Source organism: Heloderma suspectum, chromosome 16, assembly GCF_057233095.1.
Source record: "Heloderma suspectum isolate Gila_16-S chromosome 16, 16-S_ref, whole genome shotgun sequence".
Taxonomy (NCBI): Eukaryota; Metazoa; Chordata; class Lepidosauria; order Squamata; family Helodermatidae; genus Heloderma; species Heloderma suspectum.
Window position 1 is genome coordinate 5,496,044 of NC_139473.1, and position 27,000 is coordinate 5,523,043.

At 47.2% G+C, this 27,000-nt stretch overlaps 2 protein-coding genes across 11 annotated transcripts in view; one reads left to right on the top strand and one right to left on the bottom strand.

The window, feature by feature from the left end:
• Positions 1-11,695: 11,695 nt before the first annotated feature.
• TUBD1 (tubulin delta 1) lies at positions 11,696-21,808 on the bottom strand. Of its 7 annotated transcripts, none has more exons than XM_084823350.1 (9): positions 21,215-21,808; positions 19,654-19,841; positions 18,161-18,308; positions 16,734-16,950; positions 16,052-16,283; positions 15,690-15,854; positions 14,992-15,132; positions 14,211-14,394; positions 11,696-12,985 (listed from the first exon to the last, which is right to left on the bottom strand). In XM_084823350.1, the coding sequence occupies exons 2-9, from the start codon at positions 19,829-19,831 to the stop codon at positions 12,883-12,885; spliced, it is 1,368 nt and encodes a 455-aa protein (XP_084679476.1). In that variant the 5' UTR covers positions 19,832-19,841; positions 21,215-21,808; the 3' UTR covers positions 11,696-12,882. The 7 variants fall into 7 exon arrangements, with proteins under 7 accessions (XP_084679476.1, XP_084679477.1, XP_084679479.1 ...); XM_084823351.1 differs by having other exon boundaries at positions 21,723-21,805; XM_084823353.1 differs by having other exon boundaries at positions 21,200-21,341.
• Positions 21,809-21,855: 47 nt separating this feature from the next.
• The window catches only part of RPS6KB1 (ribosomal protein S6 kinase B1), a 35,719-nt gene continuing 30,574 nt past the window's right edge, over positions 21,856-27,000 (top strand). For 3 of the 4 annotated variants that reach the window (XM_084823342.1, XM_084823341.1, XM_084823339.1), the window contains exon 1: positions 21,856-22,049. In XM_084823342.1, the coding sequence (XP_084679468.1) occupies positions 21,978-22,049 (72 nt within the window). In that variant the 5' untranslated portion in view covers positions 21,856-21,977. Of the gene's footprint in view, positions 22,050-22,070; positions 22,421-27,000 lie in introns of those variants that run through there. The other variant, XM_084823340.1, reaches the window with a different exon arrangement.

Sequence of the window (27,000 nt, forward strand, 5' to 3'; positions counted from 1 at the left end):
AAGGTCTTCACCTGGTGCCGGAAGGAATACACTGTAGGTGCCAGGTGAACCTCTCTACAGAGCTCATTCCATAGCCGGGGTGCCACAGAAGAAAAGGCCCTCCTCCTGGTAGCCACCCACCTCACTTCCTTTGACAGGGGCTCACGGAGGAGGACCGCTGAGGATGATCTTAGGGTCCAGGCAGATATGGGAGGAGGCGATCCTTCAGATATCCTGGCCCCAAGCCGTTCTGACATTCCTGGTGCCTACAGGAAAGAGAAGGAGATGAAGGAGGAGGAGAAGGACAACAACAGCAACTAGAACTACTACATGGAGTGTTGATTTTTGAGTTGATTGCTTTCAATCCAGCAGTTCTTCGCAGCTGAGGAATCCAATTTGGCCGGCGTTTCTGAATCTCCGGACTGCCAAACGCATAAAAGATGGCACCACTCCCGAGCACTTAAATGCTCAAAGAAAGAAAGAGAGAGAGAGAGAAGTCTAATAGTATAAACAGATTTGTAGGAATCGAATTGACAAATGGTTGGCCAGGTCGTATGTCAACTTGTCTTCCATGGAACTGGCGCCCTTTTCCCTGCGAGATTGGCTGTCTCATGAGGCCTCGGGAGTGCCTGGAGTTACGTGAGCACTGACCCAAAGGCCGCAGCTTTCTGAACAAGCCACTGTTTTGCCCTGTTTAGATTTTAAGAGCCTATTCCCTGATGAAAGAACCGGCATGTGAATGCTCTCTTCGTGCAGTTGGGAGAACGGCATTCGCTTGCTTCATCCTCCTCCCCAACTCCCTGCACATCCTCTTGTGAGTAATATAAATGTCTTTTTCTCCCTCCCAGCAATACAGTGGCTCTAGGCTGATAATCAAGAATGTTTGTCCCCCTTGCTTCTTTGTGGATAAAAGAAGAGGCAATTTTTTTTTCACGTGTGCCCTTGGCAATGTTTTTATAGTCTGCTCTTCAGGGAGACACACCTCAGAATTGTGGGATTGTCAGGTTGGAAGGAATTCTGGATGACTCCCAGGGCAATGCCAGAAGACCAACTTTTTTGCGCAGTATCTAGTGCCAGGCCTCTATGCAAGACACCGCCCCGGGCACTCCAAGCTCTGTTCTGTGAAAAGTTGGAGCGTGTGACCTGTGTAAGTTAGGCAAATGTGCGTAGTTTCTCTGATTTTCCAAGCGTTCTGCTTAAAAATAAAAATCTCATCCATTTATTCATAAGAACCTAAGAAGAGCCCTGCTGGATCAGGCCAAGGGTCCATCTAGTCCAGCATTCTGTACACACAGTGGCCAGCCAGCTGTCGACTGGGAACCCACAAGCAGGGCATGAGTGCAACAGCACCCTCCCGCCCATGTTTCCCAGCTACTGGTGTCCATGGGCAGACTGCCTCTGATCCTCGAGGAAGCATATAGCGATCGGAACTAGTAGCCATTGATAGCCTTCTCCTCCAGGAATGTGTCTAACCCCCTTTTAAACCATCCAAATTGGTGGTCATCACTACATCTTACAGTAGTGAATTCCATAGTTGAACTCCGCGCTGTGTGGAGAAGTCCTTCCTTTTATCTGCCCTGAATCTCCCACCCATCAGCTTCATGGGATGACCCTGTTGGGTTCTAGTATTATGAGAAAGGAAGAAAAATGTCGCCCTGTCAACATTCTCCACGCTGGGCATAATTTTGTACAGCATTCTGGTTTTGCTATTCTTGGGGGAGAGAGTCCTGGAAGGGACAATTGTATTTATGGAAGCCCCATTATACTTAACCACTAAAAATCTGGTTTAGCCACTTTTCTGGCTTATGAGACAGCAGTTATGGCTTATTTATTTATTTATTTATTAGCACTTCACAGGCAGTGAGGGCTAGGAAATTGCTCATTTTTCTTTCCTCACTGAACACAATGTACAAACAGTGAGAATTTGCATCCACCACCACTTTCTGCACTCCTGTACAGCAGTGGCGCCATTTGGGTAAGACGGGGCAGACATCCAGTGCCCCGCTGAGCAAGAGGGCCACTTCAGCACAGCAGGTGGCTTGCCACATTTTGAAATAATACATGATTACCATCTAAAGACACCCCACCCCCATGTCCAGAGTCTAAAATTACCTAACTGCACTAGCGCTGTACAGGATCACAGCACGTATAAAGGGCGCTGTTGAGAACATGCGGGCATAATCGTTCCCTGTTTTGTTACGTGTGGTTCCAAGGTGTTCCCTCCTGATGCGGGGCCAACGTGGAAATCGGCAAGGAGAAAACAGTGATCAGGACAGACCATCTACCCTGTGTGTCTTACAGGGACTGTTGCCAGTTACACACCCATGCACCGATTACAAAAATCCATGCATTGTGTTGACATTTGAACTGGGGCGAACTGTGAATCAGCCTCCGGGAGAATTCTTCCCTCTTAACAGCGGTGTAGTGGAGTCAGAGATGAAGCACCAACACTTTTTAATTAGTAGGGACTCTGACGTCCTGTGCCACCACCCCAACCACCCCGATTTCCCTGTTCCCTCAGAGATTAGCTGCAGTCCTCACAACAGCGGTGGGTGGGGTGGGGATTTCATTTTAATTTCATTTATTATATTAATATACTGCCCCATAGTTAAAGCTCTCTGGGTGGTTCATAAAAAAAATAATAAAAAAATTTAAAAATACATTATACAAAAGGCAAAACCATTTACATAAAAATATATAAACAGACAGCACACAGCCAGACAACATATGTCTTAATATATATACTTCCAGATTTACCACTCTGCCACTGCGTCTGAGCCTCAAAGCCTATCCACTGCATCTCTGTGGCTATAGCAGCTTCTGCCTGCCAGTGCATGGAATTTAAGAACATGAGAAGAGCCCTGCTGGATCAGACGAAGGGTCCATCTGGTCCAGCATCCTGTTCACACAGCGGCCAACCAGCTGCCCACGGGAAACCCACAAGCAGGACATGAGTGGAACAGTGCCCTCCCGCCCATGTTCCCCAGTAACTGCTGTACATAGGCATATTGCCTCTGATACTTGTGGTAGCCATCAGGACTAGTAGCCATTGATAGCCTTCTCCTCTAGGAATTTGTCTAACCCCCTTTTAAAGCCATCCAAAGTAGTGGCTATCAATCCATCCTGTGGAAGTGAATTCCATAGTTTAACTATCTCACTATTTCACTAGTTTAATTTGCCACCTTTCGCCTGCTCAACTGGCTCTGAAAGAGGATAAGGCAAAACTAATGGGAGAGGAGACAAAGTGAATTAACAGAGGGTCTGACAAATTAATGGAAGAGAAGTCCACCAGCAGCTGTGAATGGAGCATCCATGTTTAGACAGGAAAGGGTTCTTCCCTTCCTAGCCTGCTTGTGGGCTCCCCAGAGCCTTCTGCTTGGCCCTGGTGGGAAGAAGATGCTCAGGGTTTCTGGGCTCCTCCTACCACAGATGGCCACGCCTGCTTTCCCCCAGCAGCCAATTGCTGGGTGATTTCTTGCTTACTTGGCAGGCAGAGAGCCGGTGAGCAAGTCTGCTGTGGCATCTCCTGCTCTTCCTCCTGTCCACCGCCGTTGTCTGGGCCAGAGCAAGTGGCAGGGGAACAAGCTGGTTGCAAAGGTGAAGAGGAGGAGCAACTGCAGGGGGCTCCTGTCAGTGGGCCCCTGCTGGGTGTGGGGCCCCTGCTGGGTGTGGGCCCAACCCGCCGACCCTTGACACCAGCCCTGGCTTTGAAATCGAAAGACAACTCAGGCAGCTTGCCTGTGCCCCACTGCAGAGTTTGTGGCAGAGGCGAGATTTGAACCAGCTCACAGCGGAGTCTTAGCCATTAGATCGGTACGCCCAATGCTTCTTTGGCTGGGCCCCCGCCCCGCTCACAGGACTCCATTCCGCTTTGGAGGCCTTGGTTGTTTGCACAAGATCAGGCTTTTTCTCTTTTGCTTCCCACTTCCTCACCCAGGGCCTGAGAGAGCCTCTGCTTGGCAGCATTTCTTTACTGCTTGCATGTGGAAAGAAAGGAGGGTGCCTTGCATAAGGCACTCTAGGTGGGGAATGAGTAACAGGAAGAGAAAATGCACACAGAGGAGAGAAAGAAAAACCCAGAGGCCGGTTTTTATGCAAAGTTCTGAGCAATAATAAAAAAAGCAGCAAAAGCCCAGGACAGCGTTATCTGAGGCGAGGCTGTTTTTCCCCTTTTTTCTTTTTTAGTAACAGGTGCCCATTGAAATAGTAACGACAACCTGCAGGCGTTTTTTTAATAAATAGGCCTCTATAGAGAAGGCCGTGGGAGTATTATGTGGGAGTTACAACTGCCACCTTTTTTTTGTGCACGGTTCCCGTGCCTTTGGGCAGCTGCAGGACAGGTGGGCACTCAACTGGTGTAGCTTTTGCCAGACTTGCACTGGCGTTGTGGTTAAGAGAAGGAGCAGCGAGTGAGGAAGCCTCTTTGTTCTTTGCCAAAAACTCACTACAATGGCCTGAGGCATCTATCCCACTGTTCCCTAACCTCATTCTCTTATCTGCCTGTCTCCCAGGTATCTGCTCCCTGACATAAGCAAGGGAATCATCACTGTACTTTTTGCATTTTAATTTCCACTGACAACACAGTTTATGCCCACGTCCCCAGCATAGGTATATAAATCTGCCAATTTAAGGTTAACGCCTCATGGTATCTGATGAAGTGGACAGTATTCCTGAAAGCTTAGGCCAAAATAAGTTTGTTGGTCTTTAAAAGTGCCACAAGACTATGATCTGGTTCACACGTAACGGCAACCCAGAGTACGGGTTGAATATGGGCTGTCATTATGTGTGAACCCTGTGCTATGGTTTAACTACAGGTTGTTAACCACAAACAGACCAGAGTTCACAACCCAGCAACAAACCATGGGTTGTTCCAGGGTTGTTCATGGTTAACAACTCATAGTTAAACCATAGCATAGGGTTTGCATGTAATGATAACCCAGGATTCATCAACAACCCATGATTCAATTACAACCCATACCCTAACCAATCCATACTCTGGGTTGTTGTTATATGCGAACCAGACCTCTTTGTCGTTGTTCCTTCAATAGACTAACACCCCTGCGCAATTATTTCCCCCTGTGTGGTTTACTGTTCTTCATCTGTCCTCCTCTCGAGGGCCGGCGGTTCTAGGACCGAGCCAAAATCTTCCCCCACCGAGGGGGCCACTTTGGCAAATTTTCCGGGGGTGGAAGACAAAATTCAGTGAGGGGGACAGGCAAAAGCTCACCACCTGCTTCCAGAGCACCTTCTGGTTGTCTCCACTTAAAAAAAATTATCCCCCATGCCCCTGGGAACAATACTAATGTGATGACACAGCATTGCTCCAATGGGGGTTTCTGGGACGGAAACAGGGTGGTTGCAAAGATTTGCTGACCCAGTACATAACAATGGCCGGACTTAAAGGGATGTTGTATAGATTTATGGAGCTGGTGAGCATAACGATGGCAGACCTTAAGCAGCCTTCTCCAGTCAGCTGTTGTAGGCCAGGGTGGGCAGAAGGTAGGTGTCCAGACATTTTGGACATCAACTCCCAGAAGCCTCTTCCAGAATGAACACAGGAACGCAGGGAGCCCCAAATATCTGGAGATCTTTTTGCCCAGCCCTGTTGTAGACAAGAACTCCCATTGGCCTCAGCCGGCATGGCTGATGGTCAAAGAGGATGGGAGTTGTAGTCCAAAACATCTTGAGGGGACGGGGCTGGGGAAGATGCCTTAAAGGCAAGGGTTTATGGAGATCTCACACAGGCAGATCACACCCGAAAGGATTATGAAAACCTGCTGTACAGAGCATTGCTGAAGGGAGAAATTATTCCAAGAGATGCCTGTACGTATGCGTGTCTATTTATATATCCCCCTGGGGGTGCTTCTTCAAAGTTCCACAAAAGATTGCATTATCTTTCCTCCAGCTTCACCCTTCCCCATAATGTGTTTTATTTGCTTTCTACCCAGGCACGGCTTTCTTATCCAGTCTCCCTCCCTCCGGTCACTTCCCTTGCAGCATAATAAGTTAGTCATTCAGATCTGTGACTCAGCAGAAACCAGGTAACCTTTTTCCCAGAAGGGAAAACAACGGCTCCCAGGGTGCGGTTTCGTCGGCCGCAGTGGCAGGGTGTTCCAAAGAGAGCAAAAATGGCAGCTGTGGAGAAACCAGGCCCCGCCGGCCCCCAGGCCTCCTGAGCTCACGCTTTGCCCCTCGGCGGCTGTGCCCAGGAATACCTGACCCATTTACCTTGGAGGATGGGTGACTTGCCTCCAATGAGGGGGGGAAGACCTCACGTGCAAAAGCGAGCCAGAGCAAGAAACAGCCCGGGGGCTGACAACCTGGGCAGTTTTTTATTTTGTGCCAGAACTCGGCTTTGCATCGGGTGGAATAGCCCTTAGTTTGATACGGCAAAGCCGTCAAGCCAAGTCACGCAGCTGTCAGAGGTGGACACGTTGGGTCTGCCCTGTCTGAGACAAGGCATGCCTGCTGGCGCCGCCAGGCGTGGTTCCTGCCCCAGTGACCCCCTGTAGCCCCCTGAGGGAGGGCCTCCCCACTCCCTTTCCCTGATGTGGGGAGAAGCCATATAACAGTCTCTCGGCCTAAGAAGCTTCCCTGGCTTCGTGGATTGCAAAGCTATGTGCTGGCCAGGAAAAACTTGCCATCTAGTGGCTGGGGGTGCTACAGTAGGCTTCAACCACATGCACACATTGAAATGAATTCATGCATTCAAAACGCACAACATAACCCCGAGGCGCATACCCCTGGGGTCCCCTTAGTGTGCATGCCACATTTCCGGTGACTAAGTTTCACGGCCTCAGCGCTATGTTGCTGGCGGGTGGGCAGACAGACACCCATCCTCTTTTATTCGTAGAGATTTATTTTAAAATGATCTATTCTGCCTTATCTTGTCATGTAGCGTGGGATGGGGAACCTGTGACTCCTTCCCCTGTCGTCACTAGTCGTTGGGCCTGCTGGCTGTGGATGATGGGAGTTAAAGTTAAATATGGAGAGCACTGGGTTGGGGGAAGCCTGTGTTAGGGCACAATCCTATGCGCCTTTAGACAGAAAAAAGCCTTACATGCTGGCTGGGGAACACTGGGAGTTGTAGGACTTCTTTCTATCCAAACACATATAGGTTTGCAGGAGTTTTTCTGTCCAAACATGCATTAGGATTGTGCCCTTAGAGTGGGGATGTAGTTTGATATCTCTGTGCAAGCACCGGGTCATTACTGACCCCTAGAGGGACGCCGCCTGCGCTGGCGTTTTCATGGCAGACTACGGCGGGGTGGTTTGCCATTGCCTTCCCCAGTCGTGACTACCTTTCCCCCAGCAAGCTGGGTACTCATTTTACCGACCTCGGAAGGATGGAAGGCTGAGTCGACCTGCGCCGGCTACCCGAGACCCAGCTTCTGCTGGGATCGAACTCAGGTCGTGGGGAGAGTTTCGGCTGCAATACTGCCGCCTACCACTCTGTGCCACACGAGGCTCTTGATACCTCTCAGCCGCAAACCTCACTGGGCGACTCAGCCACAAACCTCACTGGGCGACTTTGAACCCATGGGCCTACTGAGGCCAGACAAAATTTCATCCTAGACAGCACTGGCCCAAACAAGAAGAGCCCTCTTGCTTTTGAACTGAATTAGCAATGCTCCTTTCAGTCCAGCATTCTGTTTCTGACAGAGGACAGCAAGCAAGCAAAGAACGATGGCCCCCCCCAGTTGTTTGTCCCTGGCATTCATCAGACTGCCTTCAAGAACAGTGATGTCTCATTCACAACTATGTAAACAATAAGAAAGAACATAAGAACTGCCTTGCTGGATCACCCCAGTATCCTGTTTCCAACAGTGGCCACACAAATGCCTTTTGTTTGACCCCAGCGCACCTGGAGATTCAAAGTACCTCTAAACATGGAGGCACATTTACTTATCATGACCAATAATCTCTGATAGACCTAGCCTGTCCTCCTACAGATTTGTCTTATAAGCCATTGTTTGCATAACAATGTCCATGAGTTCCAAATATGCCAATGTCGATTATTCACTTCCGTCTCTTGTAACAGCAAAGTGAGCCCTCTGATTTCCTGTTTGACAAACTCTAGAAAAAGAAAAAAAAAAAGATGAATGTGAAGGCAGAAACACAATGCAAAGCTGCACTGCACTTCTTTCTGGAGAAGGTTTTTGCTTAATTAATCAACTTTTTGCTGATTTTTAAAAAATCTTACAACTTTCGGCCACGTCCTCTAACACGCACTACCTGTTCCTAGAACCTTTTATCAGTCCTCAGATGTTGATTAGCCAATTAGTTACTCTTATCCTAGACGGAAGAAGGAAACTGTTTATTTACTTCCTACATTTCTCTACTGCCCACTAGTTCTCTGGGCGGTTCGTGAAAGTTAACCCCCCAAAATAGAACATGCTAAATTATAAAACTTTTAAACGTTTAAAACAGGATAAGTGAAAAAAAAAAAAAAAAAACCAACCCAGGGTAAAACCCAGCAGCAATGGATCTAAAGATCTAAAAACTCAACATATTGAAAAGCAAAAGAGAAGGACTGAAACGCTTGGGAAAATTCATCAGGCGCCAAAAAGACCACAATGTAGGTGCTAAGTGAGCCTCTCCGGTGCGGGTGTTCTACAACCACCATTGAAAAGGCCCTCTTCTTAGTGCCCACCTGCATTGCCCCATTTGGAAGCGGCTCGGGGCAAGGACCTTTTTACTCGATATTGCTCTGTAAAGTGCCGTGCCTGCCAGAAGTGCTGTACAAGTGTTTATGAGGCACCCAATGGAGCATCAGGCCAGATCTGAGGAGGAGCATTGAGGAATCTCTTATGCTGAGATCACAGTGGCTCGTTTCCTGTGACAATTTCCAGGCAGATGTGAGAGCTCTCTGTAGGAATGGGAGAACCAGGGATGTTTCAGCTTGCCAAAATTCTCCAAACTTCACTTCGTAGCTCAGTTCAGCTTGTTTCATTTCCATTGGCAACCTGTTTTTTGGTTCAGTAGGAGGGGAAATGTGCACATTTTGAAGGGGGAAAGTGCATTTCTGTGCACATTTTTAAAAAGTCCGCACTTTCCCCCATTGACTACGTTTCTTGAAAAATGTGCATTCAAACTGCAATTTTTTAAAAAAGTGCTTTTTCCTAATGCAATCAAAAGTTTGGGAATGTGCAAACATTTTTCATGAAAATATGCTTCTGTTTGCATTCAGGTTCCAACAGGACAAGTTCAGATGATTTGTAGACTGAACTGAAATTCTTGTAAACTGAAATGAAATTCTCATGCCTAAGTTGCAGGCGGCTGTCAGCATAGGGCTGCACAACCCTGCCATCTTGTGGTTATATATAATCCCCACACCTCCCTAAATCCGAAACGCTGGAGGGACATCTGCAGCTGTCTTCCCCAACCTGATGCCCTCCAGATGGCACTGCTGGCTGGGGATGATTGGAGTTGTGAAGTTCAGCCCAACTGGAGGGCCCCAGCTTGGATTTCAGGATCAAGCACATCTGCGACAACAAAGAAAACGACCAAAGAAGAACCAATGAACTTAAATAACACCACTTGCACACAGGATAGCCGCCTATTGCAACATCTGATGGGAACCCATCTTATTTACCTATTTATTCTGTTTTCAATCCGCCCAATAACCAGTGTGCTCTGGGCAAATCTTATCTAGAGGAACTCTTCTCCACGAAAAGGGAGGAATCAGTCAACTAAGAACAACATATCCCATTTGTGGTAGATTTCCATCTAGATCACCTGGCAATCGTAGAAAGCTACCAGTGTTCGCAAACGCAGGACATCTTGCTAAAGCCACCAACAAGCTTCCAAATCTGTGCAGGTTCCTCATGAGCAAGGTCAAGTATGATCAACATTCCTAGAGCAACTCAGCAAGGTTGTTGTGAATGGCCATGAGTGTGATCTTGGCACTGGGACTTTTGCACCAGTTTGGAAGGATGTACGCCCCTGTGCTTAGACTGGGAAGATTCAGGGCTCAGCTTCCCCTCACCTCTCGTGCACACACATGGGGAAGAGTGACATGCAGGGTTAACAACTCCCCATGCACTGTCCTGGGCGAATCACACTCCTGCTGAGTGGTGGTGTTGGGGGAGCATAAAATGCAGGAAAATTCGGTGACGGAAAAAATTGGCAGTGGAGAAATGCCCTGCACACTGCATTGGAGGCTGCTGAAAGTTGCATGCCATCACTCACACATGGGCTACAGCTGGGGTGGGCAGCTTCTGGCTCTCCAGATATTCTTGGCCTTCAACTCCCATCTACCCAAGTCAGCAGAGCCAACGGTGAGGGATCATGGGAGCTGTTTGGCTCTCCAGATGTTTTGGCTTATGCTGCCCGTTCCTGGGCTACAGCATCAGACTGAAGACCAGGGAGAAGTCTGTTTAACTGCCTGCTCAGCTCACTGAGTGACCTTAAGCCTGTCATGCTCTTTTAGCCTAAACTACCTCGCGGGGTTCTTGTGAAGATAATATTGGGCAAAAGAGAGACCATGTATGCTGCTTTGAACTCCTTGGAAAAACGGTGGGCTAAAAAATATAAGTATTAGAAAATATATGTCATAAATGATCGGGATCAGTATTATACCACTGGGCACGGGGGAAGTCTATCAGGGACAGACAGATGACAAGATAGTGAGAGCAGGGAAACAGCTGTGAGGATAGCCCAAGACTGCCAAAATATTGCTACAGTCTGCCACTACCAAATTGGTTGCAGTCGATGATCTGTTTGGGGAGGTGTGCCAAGAGGACCTGATCCAGTGTACAGATCTCACCCCTGCCGGCTCAGGGAAGGGCTGTAGCTCAGTGGTTCAAGCCTCAGCATCTCCAGGTAGAGCTGGAAAAGTTCCAGCCTGAAACCCTGGAGAACTGCTACCAGTCAGTGTTGACAATACTGGCTTACATGGACCAAGGGTCTGGTTCTGTATAAGGCAGCTTCCTGTGTTCCTAGGATGCTTGTTAATGCTCTAGTGATGATGTAGCTCTGTGAAGGATCATCCACAGCGGTAGAGGGAGCTTCCTTGAAAACAGCAGCCAACAGGAGCTCCGTTGGCCCAGGACTGCTCTATCAGCCACTGGCTTGTACAAAAAGCAAATCCAAAGCAAACCTGCCCGGATGCTTCTTGAGAAGCTGGTAGGGTGAAGTGGAGAGGGTGCTGGGCCTGTATCGGGGAGGCCCAAATGATCTTGGGCAAGCCCCCCCCCCCCCGACCTAACTTGCTCCATGTGGTTGCTGTGGGGATAAAATAGCAGAATGCCCCTGAGCTCCCTGGAGGTATAGTGAGGAACAAATGTAGGTAAGAATTGCTTGTCAGGGTGGAAACTGAGCCGATAGAACCCCAGAGCAGTTCTGATTCTGAGGAGGAACAGCAATCCGTGGGAGAGGAGCTCGCCCATTTCTCACAGGCACAGCAGCTGGCAGAGATTCCTCCTGCCAGCATTCCTGGGATAGATAGTGACCCCGGCAGCGAGAGAGTGCGGGAGGGGGGCTTGCTGGACGCTCGACGCCGATGCAGGGAGCGACGACAGATGGAAGGCGCGGAAAGGAGGCATAGCGCTTGTTTGGCACGCAAGCAACGGTTGCGTCCCAAGGACCCAAGGGAAAGAGGGAGGATCTCTCCCTAGCCCATAAGTTCAGGGTCTTCCCGTGATTCTCCTTCAAACGGGGACCAACTGCCTAACCTGGAGCATAGGCTACTCTGCTATCTTTCCCCAGTGCTGTTCCTTGCTTAATCGCTGGTGATTAGCATCTGAAAGAGCCATTAAGTTGTAAAAGGATTAAAGCCTTGAAAAGAATCCTTTTGTCTGTGTCTTGAGTTGGCTATTAGACTAGACTGTAAGAGGCAGCTAGGGCGCTCCTAACATTGCTCTTCAAACAAGTGCAGACAACATCGGGAGAAAATAAACATATTTTATATCCAAAATATATACAACTGAAACTCTACAAAATAGACACACTGGAGAATGCAAGTGTAGATAGCTGCAATCCCTGTGCAGTTTAGTTTTACTGGATTGGATCCAGCACCTGCCTTCTGGGGATGGAAGGGGTATCCTCATGGAAGGTGTCCCTGCCTGATTTTCAAGTTTCCCCCCCACTCCTCAGTGCACAACAGCTCACCCTGTTCAACAGGGTCCCTCTGGGCCTCTATGGATCATTTTCAGGTGGCTGGAGAGGCCGCTGTAGGAAGGAGGCAGCAGGGAAGCCCACTTCCACCAGCCCAGTTGCACAGGCCTAACTCTGGATCCAACCCATAGACCAGTGCCTGAAGACTTTTGTCCCAGTCTAGAGTGCCTCACATTCTACAGTTTGTGGGGAATGCTATGTTCGTTTCAACATAGCGAGCAGATTTGCACAAATGCGCGTTTGAATCGGCTTCCTCTCTTGAAATGTGGAGCTCCCCCCAATGCTGGTAGGAAGCTCTGTGCATGCAGAGCCTCCCACATTCGTAAGAGTGCTTGTCTGGGATGGGCTGCCTATTCAAGACTCTTCTTGCTACACTGTTTTAAGGCACTGCATTCCTTGATCAGTTTTGAAATACCTAGGGTTGGATCCAGACTTGATCATGTTTAGAGCAGACTGAAATCAATGGGACAAGTAGGTCATGATTAACTTAAGTCCCATTGATTTCAGTGGGTCTACTAAAACCATGATTAATGGTTTTATCTGGATCCACACCCTATAGCTGGGCAACTTGTGGTCCTCCAGATGTTTTGGCCTGCACTCCCATTATCCTTCACTGCTGCCTGTGCTAGCTAGGACTGATGGGAGTTGCGGCCCTCCAGATTTTGGGGCCCTACAACTTGCCCCCTATTGTCTCCATAAGATGCTCACACACCCCACCATGGATTTTAAGACCCCTCCACCCCATCTCCAGAATTTCGGATCTGCTGTCCCATGCTGAATTTGAAATCAGAGGCTGGCGTAGCTAGCAATAACTTGTTCCAATGTCATGAAACAGTCCAGGAAGTCGTCATCTTCAATCCCAAAGTTCGTGTACTGGTGAACGTAAGCCCTGCATGGAATGAACAAGAGAGGTTTTCTAGAGGAAGAGGCTCTGATCCAGCCAAAATGAGCTGTGGCTAAACCGCAGTGAAAGTAACGAGACTTCAGACAGTCATAACTAACTTTGTCCCGTCACTTTCAATTACGGTTGGTTGCCAGATTCAAAGCTGGAGAACACCATATAGCTTTGTGTTACCCAGTTCCGCTGGAGATACGGTAGCGGTGCCATCTCCTGCCCCTTCCTTCCCCATTCTTGTCACCCACCTGGCTTCCTAAAACCATTTTAATTGACCAGGGCTCCACGTATGCCACACAGCAAACAGAGGAGCTGCGTGGAAGTGGAAAGAAGGTGGACAAAAAGGAGACTGGACTATGCATAATAGGAGGAGCAGGGCTTTTTCAGTGGTGGCCGCCCCACCTCTGGAATCAGCTTTCATTAGGGACTTGTCAGGCCCCTTCTTTGCAGATTGTCAGGAAGGCTCTGAACTCCCACCTATTTTTGCTGGCCTTCTCATAACATGTAGGTTGCAGATGTTATTGGTGTGATATGTTTTATAGTGTTTTATAGTATTTTACTGTATATTTACTCATTACCTATTTGTATACTTTTGTATGTTTTTTTTAATCCTGTATGCTGTCTTGAGAGGGTTCTACCCTTAAAGGCAACCTAAAAATAATTTAAAATAAATAAAATAAAAATTTGTATGATTTATATAGGGTGCAGATTACAGCTTGTTGATGTTGCAGAATGCAAATTATTTTGAATTTCTTAAGGTGCAGGACAGGGGTGCAGAACCTCTTTCAGCCTGAGGGCCAAATATCATTATGAAAAAGTTCTTGGGGGCCACATTCCGGTGGTGGGCGGGGCCGAAGGCAAAAGGGGTGGGGCCAAAAATACCAGCATATTTTAGCTTAAAGCTCTTGTCACTAACTAAGCTAGGAGAAGCATTCAACCCTTTAGAATAGGGGGAAGACTCCACAAAAGCTGAGAAATCAGCAATTGATTGTTAGTTGGGGGAAGGGGCCTTCTGGGGAACTCCAGAGGGCTGGATTGGGACCCCAGAAGGTCCTGAGGTTCTGGACCCCTGGTACAGTCCTGTTTACAGGCATCCCTCCCACCCATTGGTTCAGACTGGCTGGTATCTTTGCACTTCTTCTGCTCTCCGTGCTTACTGTAAAGTCTGTGATGATAGTACATTGGCAACAAAAAACCCGCTCTTCTTTCTCCCACTTACTTGGAAGCAAACATTTTCCAAGCCTTCCCCACTACGGCGTCTAGGGGCTTCAGCAAACACTGGCTGTTGCTAACCAAAGATGCAGACTTCTCATACTTATTAAAGGCTCTCGGGGTTTTCCAGACAGTCAAGGCGTCCTGTGCATTTATCCAAGAAGTGTACAGGGCAGGCTCTTGGAAACCTCCTACAATTAGCAGTGGGGTGTTTAAAACAAAACAAAATGCAATCATTGAATCTTATCCATTACATTTCTGTCTTGCCCCTTTCAAGGTGCTCAAGGTAATGTACCTGCCTTATCTTGCTATATACGAGAGAAAGGGCCTTCTCAGAGGTGGTGCCCCAATTGTGAAACTCCCTTTTGTTGAAGATTTGCCATGCTCCTTCTTTTTCTGTCTTTAGACTTCTGTTATTCCAGCTAGGTTTTAATCTGTGATGTGCTGTTTTTCTTACATTTTTAAACTTTTCAGTGGCAGGAGCAGTGCCAGCACTGCTGCCATTTTGACACTAGCTGGCAGTAAAACTTGACAGTGGCCTCCAGCAGTTTTCCCTCCTCTCTTATTTAAGAAACGCCGCCGTGATACAGGTATGCGTCAATTCAGTGGCCTGTGGCAATTGTGCATCTTAGCCTTGGACACTGGAAAATGCTCACGTGGAGAACACTGGACTAGAGCAGTTGTTTTTTATATCTGCTTTAGTTAACTTTGGAAAAGCATGACAAAGAAGGTGGTGGTTACAGAAAAGAGGAAGCCTCTATCACATCTGCAACCCCCAAATTTCTCACCTAGATCTGCGCTGTGTACATCTTTCCCTCGCAGGGTAACCAAGTTGGCAATGGAGGCATTAAAATGAGCTGTCCTCTTTGGAAACTGTTTCTGAAGTGCTGAGAGCCCAGGTGCTGGAGGCCGGACTTGCCAGTCGATACCTGTAAATGGAAAATGTGGACAGGAACGTTCAAAGACTTGGAGTCCAGCTGTCGTGGGCCGCACCTGTGGGGCTCACTTCTGTAACACTCCCTTTCCCTGGCCCAGTTTTTCCCCATTCTAAAAGATTGAAAACCCCTTCCTAAGGCTTACTTACTGGCAGTAAGAGTGCTCAGTTAAAACTGGCTGGCATTTTTGGTATCTTGGCCCTGCCCAGCACTGGAATGTGGCCCGCGAAAGTTTCTCCAAAAGAGAATTTGGCCCTCGGGCTGCAAGAGGTTCTGCACCCCTGCCATAAAAGTTCTAAGGCTGTAGGAATGGCTTCTGCTGTTGGGTTACACAAGCCTGTTGGTGAGATGGCCCATGGCAAGGATGGCCCATTGTTGGCTTTCTGGCCGGATCTACCCCACTCCACCCCCAATTCAGGTTTATTTAGCCCCTGGCACCCCTACTGAATTCTAATTAAGATCTGGTCTTAACCACCGCCGTCCTCTTCTATGTGTGCCCCCAGTGTACACTCTGTTCACAGATACACCTCTGATTCACCTGCAGTCCGTACCTTCCTCCATTTTAGCATTTGCAATGAGCATCTGCCTCAGGTGTTTCAGGAGCCCGGGCCACACAAAGGTGCTGTAGGCAAGGGAATTTTCGGACATTTGAGGAATGTTCCGGAGACCCAACATCTTGAACTCGGGGTGAGGGACTAAAGCTTCCATTAGATCCCCTGCGAAAGAGAAACAAAATGGGAATGAAATCTTATATGTGTGTTTTTCCTAGGCCGGAAACATACGTTTCTATCGGCAAGTAGACTGATGAGAAAGTTTGTGGACTAGTAACTAAACTACTTTGCAAGGCTGCTTTAAGTTACTGGAGATATCAAGAGGAGAACAGCAGCAAAGTACTGGAGTTAACACCAGATACCTAGGGGACTTCTGCTATACCGAGTGGCCCCTTCAGAGGAGTAAGCTGGCTGGAAGATGCTGCCCAGCTGATGTGCGATGACTCGATTTACATCCTGGAAAGAGATCTGCTTGATGTTCATGAGCTGCGCACAGATCTTGTGGATGGCATCGTTCTCGTGAACCAGGAGGGCATCAGAGGACTGGTACAGGTGCGAGAGGGTCAGGACTGAGTTGTAGTTTTGGACGATTACCTGGAAAGGGGAAACATTCGAGGACTGGCTGTTTTCAAAAGGCGATTGCATTACGTTTTCTTCATAAAGGTAATCAATGGAGGGGATACACTGTCTTTGGGGAGGGGCCAGTGCTAGTGGTAGAGTGCATGCTTTGCTTACAGAAGGTCCTAGAAGGGTGCAATGGGCTGGCGCAGTATGGATGCCTTCACGCTACATTCCTATTCACCCATAAGTGGTCCCCTGAGCTTCTCCCAACTATAGCTCAATGTAAGGCTACATGATTTGCATGCGAAAGGTCCCTGGAGACTGTGATGGGCCAGTACAGCTTGGATGCCTTCACTCTGCATTCCTATTCATGAATAGGTGGTCCTCTGAGCTTCTCCATCTAGAATTCAATGTAAGACAATGTGCTTTGCATGAGAAAAGTACCAGGTTCAATCCCCACCATCACAAAGCTGCGACATTCACCTCCCCAGTTCCGTAGGGCCAGATCACATGGTTTAGCAGGAATGAGGTTGGATAGGCGTCTCTCAGGCCCGCCGTCACAAACGCCCCCAGGCCTGACCCTGTCCCGCCGGCCATGCTCATGACCATCAGAAACCCACTCAATCGGTCACATTTCTCGGCTTCCTTCTGGACCAGGTCCATGATTGCTTCCTTGTGCTTGGGCCCGTGAACGCAGTAACTGTGGAACAAATCGGGGGTGGGAGAAATGTGAAGAAGCGAATCAGTTACAATGCACCAGAAGCCAAGAGGTGATCTGCCAGGTTACATAAGCTAGTGTAGACAGGCCACCTTTCAGGGCAAAGCAATGGATAGGATTTGAATGTTTATTTTTTTTAGAAAAGCTGTTTTGGCTAGTAGGCTTAGCATATGAACCCATTTAAATCAATGGGATGCAAGTTAATCATGATGAACAAGTCCCATGGATTTCAATGGGTCTGCTCTAAGTATGGCTATGTCTGTAAGTATAACCCCTCATGTGTTACTGCAATAGTCAGGCTGCAGATTCCCAAGTGGACAATAAAGAAAATATTAAAGAATGCCTTATTCCTTCTAACAAAGAGCAGGTGCTGATGGTTTATGAAATTGTAAGTAACCTCACACTTAGGAAGAAGCTATGACTTTCCTTTAGTACCTCCATAAATTAACCTAAAGTGTTACTAAAAGCCTAGTCCTATGCCTGTTTAGACAGAAGAAAAGTCCTACAACTCCCAGCATTCCCCAGCCAACCATGCACCTCTACCGAATTTTAGTCAAGATCCGGTCTTAACTAGTCAAGATCTGATCTTAACCATGCTGGCTGGGGAATGCTGGGAACTGTAGGACTTTTTTCTGTCTAAACAGGGGTAGGATTGTGCCCTTAATCACTGAGGCAAATTTTAATCTGTGGGGCTGAGACTTCAGGACAGGCTTAAAAAAACCAAACAGTTCACTGGGCCTTACTCAAGTAAGCGTGCATAGGATTGCGACTTTAGTGTGATGTCTGAATTGACAAACCATAATCTCTGATCAGTTGGCAAACCAGAATTAGGAAACACAGTTTGAAGTGCGTTTTCGGACCACTGTTTGTGTTAACTGTGATTTGGCACGATGTCAAACCATACTTTTGCAGCTGTTCTGCTTCCACAGGCTGCTGCACCTAGTGCCTGGAGTGCAGAGAAGATGCGAAAATAAACCAGACAAACTCCTGGTCTACTGATATATTGGAACACTGAAACCACGGCTTGGATTCTAAACTCTGGTTACCGCAAACCATAATGTGGCACGTATAAAATAAACTTCTAATTCTAAAACTCCTTGAAGTCCTTTGTAGCTGACTGGTGGGCTATGAATCTCAGAAATAAAAATAGTAATTTCTTTGCTTGCATTGATTAAAAAAAAAGCATGCGTACCCGTTGGCCCAGTTGTTTCCTGACCCTTGCTTTTGACAGAAGTGGGACTTATGGTCATATTTCCAGCCGCCAGACCTTGAGGCCATGGATAAACTCTGGCCAATCACTTTAGGTTCCATGTCGACAAGAACAGCCCGAGCAGCTGGAACTGAAGAGGAAGAAAATAAAAGCCAAACCTTGTATTAAGATCTTAAAAAGAGAACAAGAAGGATGAGGACAAAAGATGTCAAAATCTGCCAATGTGCTTTCCTGATGAAAACAGACAAAAATGTCAAAGGCCTTTTCTTAAAACCAGTGCTGATGAATGCCTTTTTTATTTACTGCGCCCTGGAGCCACAACTGGCCAGTTTTCCTAGGTGTGTATTTCCCATGTTACATGCATGTATTCTCCCCTCAAATATTATAATAAGGGTGAGACTGATATGCTGTAGGAACTGGAGGAACCATTTTCTCAGAATATCTTAAGCAGGATAAGCTGCTTGGGCTGTAACACTATACCCAGTTACTTGGGAGTAAGCTCCATTCAACTCAGTGGAACTTCCTTCTCAGTAGGCATGTCTAGGATTGCTGTTAGTTATGTGGTTGTCTTTTGGGGATGCCACAGATCTTAGATACCCTTGTGGCCATGGGTTCAAATTATTGGGACTCGTCCAAAACCCGCACGAGTGTCATACGTCTCTTAGGCCAACCAAAAGATCACACACGTGCAAAATGTGCAAGCTTCTAAGATCTCCAGATTGCTTCATCAGGCAAGATGAGGAGATCTGGAGATCTTGAAAGCATGCACATTTTTGTGATGTTTTGTTTGGCTTAATAAATATCATTTTTGGAGTTTTTCTTACAGACAACACAGCTACCTTTGCTTTTTATTGGGAATCTTGTATCTCTTTTCTATGCACCTTTGCGAGACAATCAGTTGTCAGCATAAAAAAATGTGCAGTTCTTACCAATTTGTTGCACACAGCCCCAGGATTAAGGAACACAGGAAGCTGCCTTGTACTGAGGCAGACCATTTGTTCAACTACCTCAGTGTGGCCTAAACTGACGGGCAATGGTTGTCCAGGGGTTCGGACAAGGGTTTCCCCAGCAATACCTGCAGATGCCAGGAATCAAACTGGAGACATGCAAAGCATGTGTGTATGTGTGTGAGAGAGAACTATGGGGGGGGGGGTGCATGCCACCCGTGGCTCTACTATCATGCAACCTCCGACAGCCTTCAGAGGAAAAAGGTTGCCCACTCCAGCTTTAGAGGCTAGTTTCCCTCAGTGTTCCACTTTAGATCAGAACTGCTCTTCTAGACTTTCAAAAATAAAAAGCGATGAATGCCAACAAAGATAACTGTTGACCTGGACCAACACCTTGCCATTTTGTGAAATCCAATTACGTGTAAACTTCCATACACTAAAAGTGAACATCTCTGGTTGTTGATTTGCTGTCTTGATTTGAGTGGCAGGGGAGATGGTGAGAAATATTTACATCCCTCAACATCATACCTCCGGGTTTCTCCTCACTGAAGAACCGTTCTTTGCTGGCGGCCTGGTAAGAATCGTTTTCCTTTTTGGAACACAATCCGGGTGCGCTGTGGAGATCCGTGCAGATGGCATTAAATACTTCGCGACCAATCTGGTTACCGCACTGACCGAGTTGTATTGTGACGATAGACATTCTCATCTGCTTTAATCTGAAGCCCAAACACAAATGATGACAAATGACTATTTAGGGCGCAATCCTATACATGTTTAGACAGAAAAAGGTCCTACAACTCCCAGCATTCCCCAGCCAGCATGCATAGGATTGCACCCTTAAACTGCAATCTTAAACTCACTTGTCTGGGAGGAAGCCCCATTCAACTCAAGGGGCTTACTGTTGAGTAGACATGTATCAGACTGCATTCTTAGGTTGCCATCCAATGTACACTTTCTTGTGTGTAAATACTATGGAACCCAAGTAGGCTTGAAAAGCCTTGCCATAAGTTTACCAAAGTTATAACGATAATATCCTAATATTTTTGCCTATCATCAATAAGGCTTCAGTCCTAAATACACTTACTAGGGCAGAAGCATCATTGACCTCAATGGGAGTTACTTCTGAGTAAGCATGCATAGGATTGCACCGTGTCTCATATAGACTAAATAAGAAAACTAATAACATTAATAAGCTAAAATATCAGCTAAAACATAACTTTAGTAATATGAACCAATGAAGTGTCTAATATTGACCAAATATTATCACTAATAACAGTAGTAAAGCTAGCATTCTAAATCATTAGCCCATTATCAATACTTAGGGTTCAAATATTGACCAAAAGTTATAACTAACAGTAATAAATATAGCATTCCAATATTTTAGCCTATTAATATTTAAGGGTCTCATATTGAAACAGATATTAAAAGTTATACAGTACTTTCATTAATATGAACTAATAAAGCATCTATTAATGGCCAAATATAACCCAAGATGTTAGGTCATTATGTTAAGACGAATATCAATAATCAATAAAGAGTATGGTGTAGTAGTTAGAGTGTTGGACTGGGGCTCAGGAGATCCAAGTTTGAATCCCCACCCAGTGACCTTCGTGGCTGAGTGACTTTGGGCCAGTCCCTGTCGGCCTCGCCTACCTCACAGGGTTGTTGTGAGGATGAAAATGGAGAGGAGGACCCTGTAAGCCACCTTGAGTTCCTTGCAAGAGGGGAAAAGGCGGCATATAAACGTAATAATAAATAACAGAAATAAAGTGTCTGATAATAAACCAAATAATGAAGCCAATAATTAATAATAATTTAATAATAATTATTAATAATTATTAATAATAATAATAATTTAAGTGAATAGATATCTTGTAGCCCTACACTCCCTATTATTAGTGGAACATCGCATGCTCATAAGCGTGTGCAATTTTATTTTTATTCATTTTTACTTCTCCGGCCCCCTCACCCCCCACACAATTCCCCCCTCCCCTTCAAGAGCCGTCTGTCCCTCAAGGCGCATGCGCAACCCCTCACCTTCCTCCGCCCGTTCCTCGTTTACTGACCCCCTTACCAACGGCCGCCGTACCTTCAAAACCCTGACTTCAAGCCTCTCTGCGCATGCTCTCCTTTCGCCGCTGTCTCAGGCGGGAAAATTGGCGGGAGAGACAACGAAGGGCAAGGTCGCTGCGTCAGTCGTTAGCTGTGCGCATGCGCGGCATCCGCGCGCCGGGCCACCACGCGTTCTGCGCTTGCTCAGTAGGGAGAAAAAAAAAAACAGCGGCGCAGGGCCGGGGACATAGACTGATACCCTTGCAGAGGAGGCTGGCGGCTCCGATTTCGGCGGGGCTCTAAATCCATTCCGCCTTTCAGTCAGAACCATCCAGAACTCCCAAGTGAGCTATTCAGGGCGCCGAACCTATTTTGGGGTGGGGTGGGGCTCAGCACCTCGGATAGCTCCTCTAGAGTTCCGGCTGGTCCTGACAAACGCGGAATGGATCTATAGCGCCGCCCGCGAAATCGCAGCCGCCGGTCCGCGGACGGGAGAAAGAGGGAGGGACGTTCCCGCGCTGAGCGAATAGGGGGCGCTGTCTCACCCGCGCTTGCGCGCTGGCCACGGTGCGCGGGCGGCCTCCCGGAGGAAGCATCGGCGTGGCGCGTTCCGGCGCGTGCGCGGCGCGCGCCTGCGCCTGCGCGGCGGCGGCGCCGCCGAGGGGGAGGGCCTGGGCTAGCCCGGGCGATGGCGGCCGTCATGGCGGCGCTCGGGGCTGGCGCTGCGGGCCCATGAGGCGGCCCTGCGGCCCTCGCCCGCGCGCGCTCGGCACCCGGCAGCTCTCGCCCTCACCCGGGCCATGGCGGGCGTCTTCGACATCGACCTGGACCAGCCCGAAGAGGCGGCCTCGGACGAGGAGCTGGAGGAGGGGGTGAGAGGAAGCGGCCCGGCCGACAGGAGGGCGGCCTGAGGGGGGGGCGCGGCGCTGGCTGGGTGGCGGCCTGAGGCGGGGCGCGAGAGGAGGGCGGCCCGGCCCGGCCCGGCCGCGCCGCGGGACGCGCGTCGCCCCCCGGGCGGGCCGGCCTGCCGAGGCGAAGGGGAGGCCGGCAGCGGCTCGACCCCCGGATTGGGCCTGTTGCGCCGGCCCCGCGCCTGCTCTTGCTCCTGACCCTTGGCGCGCCGCGGTTTAGCAACGGCTGTCATTAATGCTGGCGCTCTTCGCCCCCGAACCGGGCTTGTTGCGCCGCTGCAGGGGGCCCTGGCGATCAGGCGCCTGCGGTATTCGTGTGGCGCCATTATTACGTTAGTGTTACTGCTACCGCTACTGACTTCCTGCTTCGTAGTTGTTGCTGTGATGCTGTTAGACCCCGAATTGAGCGTGGTGCACCATTGCTGATTAACAATAATATTAATAATGCGTGATAATAGAGCCCTGCGCTATTATAGTGACACTGCTTATTACTGCTACCAGTTTCCTGCTTTGTAGTGCAGTGTTGCTGTTAGACCCAGAAGTAAGCTTATTGCACCATTACGGATGATTTATTTATTACTACGTTTATATCCCACTTTTTTTTCCTCTTGCAAGGAGCCCAAGGCGGCTCCCATGGTCTCCTCCTCCTCTCCATTTTATCCTCACAACCACCCTGTGAGGTAGGTTATGCTGAGAGTCAGGGACTGGCCCAAAGTAATCCAGTGAGCTTCATGGCTGAGTGGGAACTTGAACTCGGGTCTTCCGAGTCCCAGTTTAATGCTCTAACTACTACATCGCACTGGCTCTTTATTGATAATAGTCTAGCATTGCAACATAACATCTTGAGTCATATTTGATGGTTAATAGATGCTTTATTCATTTGTATTAATAAAAGTATTAACTTTTTAATACACTGCTGTTATCATCATCGTCAGATTCTTGCATTGTTCTTGTGGCACCATTACTTATTACGACTACTAGTTTCATGCTTTGTAGTTATTGCAGTATTGTATTACTATTACAACAAAATAATAATAACAGTTACTACTACTTGTAATTCGTAATGGTAATTCATTGAACATAACATAAAAGCCCTGCTGGATCAGACCAGAGGTCCATATATTGCTTTCTGCAGTGGCCAAGGAGATGCCGGCAGGATATCAGAGGTATCCAGCCTTTGAACCTGGGGGATGCATGTTGTCATCATGATTAGTAGCCTGTTTCACTGTGATAGATTTATCCTGCTCCATGAATTTATCTAGCCCCCCTTTTAAAGCTGTATAAGCTAATGGCATGCAAAAGGGCACGAATGCTGTGTCTTTTTACAAAAAGCATGCAATGGCTTAAATAAAATGTAATTATGAGAAAGACGATAGATGTATTGCAACATCCGCTTTGGTGGGGCTGGAGTCCACTTGTTCAGATAATGATTGCATGGAATCTTATCTCCTGCTTGATATGCCTGATGAGATCGAGTGGGCTCTTGTCCATGGAAGCTGATGCTGCAGTAAATCTGGAGCAGTGCAATGTTATGCAGGTCTCCTCAGATGCAAGTCTCAATGAGTGCAGTGTGGCTTACTCCCAGTAGACTGAAATCCTATACACACTATAGTCTTGAAAGTGCCACAAGACTCTCTGTTTTTGTTGCAACACAGCTCCCTTCTGGAATTTATTACTAACAATAAAATGCTTTAATAAGTGATCCAGTGGTGCCCTTATTAATGCCCAGTTAGCTTTAATGCATTTTTAGTAGTGGGAGTGTCCAAATGTTCTGTTTACAGCGTGCTTCGTGGGTCACATGAGGAGGTGCTTGTGTAAACAAACTGTTGCCTTTAGGAATTTATTCCAGCGGAGGCAGCTGGGTTAGTCTGTAACAGCCCTATTGAACACAGTGGAGTTTACTTCTGAGCAAACATGGCATTTTGTTTGTGGCAGAAGAACTTTTATGCCACTCACTCTCAATTTAGTCTTGTATGTGTTGAACATGGCATGTCTTGTCTGTGTTTCTTATAGAATTAAGGATACCAACATGACACTATGGATGCATTTGAGAAACTTGCATTGAATAGGATCTGTATGGTAGGATATGAGGAAGAGAAAGAGAGGGAATTTGAAGAGTGTTGGAATGGAAGGAGAGGCTGAAGCATGCTTAATTGAAAGCACTTCAACACTGACAGAGTAATAAAAATGAAACTAAAAAGATTGGTTGCTGCCCCAAGGAGCTTACAATCTAAACATTTTGAAGGAAGTATACTTAATATAGGGCTACTAAGGCACAAATTCTTCCAGACCCTGATGCTGGGAAAGATTAAAGGCAAAAGGAGAAGGGGATGGCAGAGGTTGACATGGCTAGATAGCATCACGGATGCAATGAATATGAACTTGAGCACACTCCGGGAGACAGCGGAGGACAGGAAGGCCTGGCGTGCTGTGGTCCATGGGGTCACGAAGAGTCGGACACGACTTAATGACTGAACAACAAGGCACAAATTTAGACAGAAAAAATGTCCTACGACTCCCAGCATTCCTCAGCCAGCAGTGCTGGCTGGGGAATGCTAGGACTTGTAGAACTTTTTTTCTACAAAAAAAACTATAAGTAGAACTATATACTTTTTTTTCTATTTTAATATGAATAGAATTGCACCCTTAGAAGCCTAGCCTAAGGGAGCAGGAAAGGAATCTAAGCTAGGAATATCAGGTGCCTATATTTTTCATGCTACTGCCTAGGAATAAGAACTGGGAAAACATTTAATCTGAATGCTGTATTACTATTTCGCCATAAAAGGACTTCATAACATGTTCACATGCAATTTATAGCAATACCACTATGGGGATGTGCGCATATACATGAATACCATTGGCGTGTAGGGTCTGTGCAGATGTTGCTCTGTAGGATTGTATATCAAGATAGTTAAAAAAAAAAATTAACACCCCCACCCCCACTCACCTGTAGTGAGTAATAATTTCTTCTAGATGAGGATGGGAAGTTTTTGCAAATGGAAAGGTTTTATTTTTCCTTTGATGCTACTAATGTCTCTCAGAAATTATAAGTATGGATATGTGTAAGCAAAGCTAATGCTAAAGAAGCTGTGAGCTAGTAACTTTCAATGGACTCTTTTTGCATAGCTGCTGTATTTTGACAATTCATATTAAGAGAGAGTAAGGGCTCAGTCCTATGGAGACAGACATCAGCCTCTGAGCTCGGAGGCTGATGCCTATCCAATGCAGGGTGGTTGGAGCATGGAGGGAATCCTCTCCTCCATGCTCCGGCTGCCCTGCATTTTTGGCTAGATGTGTGATTTCATGCATCTAGCCAGGCACATTGGAGTGAGAGGGGGGAAGGCTGCGCAGCTCACAGGAAGCCTTGTAAAGAGGCTTCCGCAGTCTGCTCCCCACCCCTGGGACCGCCCCCTTTTCACCCTTTCTGCGCTCTGTTCCCAAATGCGGTGAAGTAGCTGGCATGGAAAGAACTGCACCGGCTATGAGGGGGAGGGGAGTGTGGTTTCTGGGAACAGAGCTGGCTCTGAGATCAGGTCCCGCAAACTGAAAAATCCTTTGCCCCTCTAGACACTGTCTAGAGGGCCATAGGATTGCTCTCTTAAGAGATTGTCTGGTGATTTTATATAAAAAAATGTGCATTTCAACAGGCTCTTAAACATGGGGAAATGGCCTTCTGGGGTATTGGGAAATGGATGGAGTTCTTTCAGGTTAGAGGACCTCTTTTCTGTGGTGGAGCTGCTGCTTTTGGTCTTGGTAAGCAGGGGTGCTGGTGCGTCAGTGAACTTCATATGCTGTGTGACAAGTTTATTCCTGGCAGTGCAAAGAGTGTTACCGTGCCCCACTTTGAGTGCTTGAGACTGTAATCCTATATACACCTAGCCTGGCAGTAAGTTTCCTTGGACCTAGTTTTGAGTAAGCATGCATAGGGTCTGGCTGCAAGATTGTCAGACCCTCTAGGGTAGTCTCTCTGCTTCTTTTGCTGGTCACATGGTAGGGTAGTTTAGCACAGGGGTGGGCAGCAGGTAGATGTCCAGATGTTTTGAACTTCAACTCCCCAAAGCCCCTGCCAGCATGGCTAATAGTCAGGAATGCTGGTCGTTGACGTCTAAAACATCTGGAGATCTTCTTTCTGCCCAACCCTGGTGTAGGGGCCTTGTTGGTTCTCCAAGTGTGCAGATACCAACTGTAGTTTAATGTAGTTTCCATAATGAGGGCTCTTCAGTTCCTTGTTGCAACCCAAGAAATACTGCAGGTTCCTAGGATTATTCTGGAGGAGTGTGTACCTGCAATAGAACAGGCTGTTTTTCAAGTATTTATATACTGTGGCACCACAGGCCCGCAACTATGTCAGATGCAGAGGTTCTTATAACAGGCAAACTTGTGATATAACACATCTTATATAAAGTTTTTTTTTAAAGACACATGCTCGTTTAGAGTTCTGAATCGATGCTTTACCTGCAAAGGTAAAATATCTGCTATTATTTAATTGTACAACTACAGACTCTTTAAGGCCTGATTTGGTTTTGTAGATCAAGATCCTTGTTCATGAGGTTACTCTAGTGTTGCATAACAGGTTGTTTTACGATCATCAGCCCCTCAGTGTGTATGTGTGCTTGTGCGTGCGGAGTTGTAGAATAATCTGTTCTGTCTGTGCATTGTAGCAGAGCTTTTCAAACTTGGTCATATTGTGCCTTGCCCATGTCAGGATTAAATAGGCTTTCAGCCTCTAGGTTCTCACATATGTGGCCTATTTATTTTTTTATTACATTTAATTTGTTGGTCAGACAGTTATCTCACCAGTGATGTATGCGTGTGTAGTTCCAGTGTGGCTTGAATATATGATCAAGCACTACCCTAGTTGTTAGCAGAAGTCAGGTGCAAATGTTTTTGCAAAACTCCAGAACTGGCAAGG

What these genes read in the sequence shown, in the direction of transcription:
- TUBD1 (XM_084823350.1), bottom strand. Translation starts at nt 19,831, where the DNA reads ATGAGAATGTCTATCGTCACAATACAACTCGGTCAGTGCGGTAACCAG. An exon ending in CAGTGAGGAGAAACCCGGAG is followed by an intron (nt 18,309 to 19,653) that starts GTATGATGTTGA and finishes CTTCCTCTTCAG; the next exon opens with TTCCAGCTGCTCGGGCTGTT. An exon ending in TGTACACAGCGCAGATCTAG is followed by an intron (nt 14,395 to 14,991) that starts GTGAGAAATTTG and finishes TGCTAATTGTAG; the next exon opens with GAGGTTTCCAAGAGCCTGCC.